We start from the raw sequence: 2,210 nt of genomic DNA, 5'->3' as shown, positions 1-2,210 counted from the left end.
TTTTTTTTTTTTTTTTTTTGGCTTTGTTTACAGACAAAGTCTCACTGAATCGCTTACTGTCTTGCTTTTTCTGAGGCTGGCTTTGAACTCGTGCTCCTCCTGCCTCAGCCTCCCTAGCCTCTGGGATTACAGGCATATACTCCTGTTCCCAGCCAGCCTCAATAACTTTTGAGAGTCCCTCAGCAATTTAGTGAGAACTTGTCTCAAAATAAAAACAAAAATAAAAAGGGCTGGGGAGGGCTGGGGCTGTAGCTCAGTGGTAGAGTGCTTGCCTCGCGTGTGGGAGGCAATGGGTTTGATCCTCAGCACCATATAAAAATAAATAAATAAAGATATTGTATCCATCTACAACTAAAAAATATTTAAAAAGGCAGGGGTGCTGGAGATGTAGCTCAGTGGTAAGACAGGGTTAATAATACCACCCCAGCAAAATATTGTGAAGACCAAAGATCCTAGGAATTATTATTATTATTTATACATTTTGGTATTATTATTTTACCAAATTACATTTTGGTTTTATTATTATTTATATTAATATTACTAGGGTATTGCAAACAAAGGGAATAGAGAAGGCTGAGAGTAAGCCCCAGGACCCTCAACTTTCTGAACCTTCTCAGCTGCACAAATAAAGACTTTCTTAAATTGAGTGCAGCTTCCACCTCCTCTGTGAAGCCTCCCAGGGTTGTTCCTCCTCACCCTAGCTGCTTCCTTCCCACAGCTCAGGCCTCCTGCCATGGGCGCTCTCTGTTCCACATGGTGTTGTTTTTTCCCTATGGGAGGGAATACCAGTAAAACCCCGGGATCTAGCTTTAGATCAAGTAGACTCTCCCACTCAAAGGTCAAGGACTTTTCCCTTATGTAAATATGCCCAGGATTCCAGATGAAGCTAGAATTCTCCCCTAAACCAGAGCCCTTTGCTCCAGCCTTGATCTTTGGAGGGCTGAGGATAAACACCCTGGCAAGTCACTGAAGCCTTGGAACCACTCCTGAGACCACTGGCAAGGGGAGAGCTGGAAGGGAACCTGAGACACCCTGAGCCCTATAGGAATGGAGCACTGTGAGGGCAGAAAGGACAGCACAGAGCCTCACAGTGTTGCCCCTGTCCCATTACCATCACTTCCTACCAAGGAACACGGTCCTGGCTCCACTAACCCCCAACGTCCATGGACACCATCCAGTTTGCTCTTATTTCTCCATCCCTCCAAGAGGGACTGCCTTCCCTATCAACTCCTCCAGGGCAGGACTTGGGGGCCCCTGAGCCAGGTGGCTGGGAGATGGAGTCCAGTGGGAAAGGGATGATGCCTTCTGGTGTGACCCTGGGTGCGGGCTGCTAACTAGCTGTTGTCCTGTCTCCTTGCATTCCATCCATACCCTGGGGGGGGGGCGGCGGAGAGGATGCACAGTGGAAGGGGGTGCTTACCTGTGGGCAGCGCTGGACACTCAAAGGCCAGGAGAAGCAGCAGCCATGGCCCAGCCATGGCCCACTGGAGGAGGCAGAAGCCAGCTGCAGACCTGAGGCCTGGGGGGAACAACCCTTGAGGTTGCCTCCCAGGCCACAGGCCCAGCTGCATGTCAGCTGCTCCACCACGAGCTAAGCCGTTTCCCCACCCCCAATCCCAGTCCTCTCTGGGGGCCAGGGAACTCAGGGGCCACTCCCACAGAAAGCTCTTGCTCACCCATCATCTTCCATGCTCTCTCCTGTTTGAAGAGCACTTCACAGTCTGCAAAGCCCTTTCCCAGTCACTGACTCACTAGAGGACAACTATCATCCACAGGTCACACACACCAGGAGGGATGTCAGGGACTCATCCTGGCCCTTCACTGGATCAATTCTTGAGGTTGATCTTGAATTTGTAATAGGAGTTCTATTTGGAGGGTGAGGCAACTGAGTTTCTGAAAGATTGAGTGACCTGCCCCAGGTCACACAGCTGGCAGATGGCAGAGCCAGGACTTGAACTGTTTCCAGATGGCTGGCCTTATAGGCAAAGAATAAAAAATAAAAATAAAAACCCAAGAGACTTCTTGCTATATGGTGTAAAAGGAAAAAAAAAAGCCTTTGTTTATTTATTTATCTTCTTTTTTTTAATGGTTCTGAGAATTAAAGCCTGGACTTCGTACATGCTAGACAAACATTCTACCACTAGGCTATATCCACAGCCCTCACTTTTTTTTTTCTTTTTTCTTTTTTTGGTAGTGGGGATTGAAGCCAG

At 48.2% G+C, this 2,210-nt stretch overlaps 1 protein-coding gene across 3 annotated transcripts in view; it reads right to left on the bottom strand.

Annotated features, from left to right (window-relative positions):
• Ptcra (pre T cell antigen receptor alpha) overlaps positions 1–1,958 on the bottom strand; it is a 7,674-nt gene extending 5,716 nt beyond the window's left edge. For 2 of the 3 annotated variants that reach the window (XM_048805331.1, XM_048805330.1), the window contains exon 1: positions 1,421–1,583. In XM_048805331.1, coding sequence (XP_048661288.1) covers positions 1,421–1,571 — 151 coding nt within the window. In that variant the 5' untranslated portion in view covers positions 1,572–1,583. Of the gene's footprint in view, positions 1–1,420; positions 1,584–1,676 lie in introns of those variants that run through there. The other variant, XM_015487742.2, reaches the window with a different exon arrangement.
• Positions 1,959–2,210: the final 252 nt, after the last annotated feature.

The sequence above is a fragment of the Marmota marmota genome, unplaced genomic scaffold, assembly GCF_001458135.2.
Source record: "Marmota marmota marmota unplaced genomic scaffold, marMar, whole genome shotgun sequence".
NCBI classification, from domain to species: Eukaryota; Metazoa; Chordata; class Mammalia; order Rodentia; family Sciuridae; genus Marmota; species Marmota marmota.
This window is presented reverse-complemented; position numbering and strand designations above follow the sequence as displayed.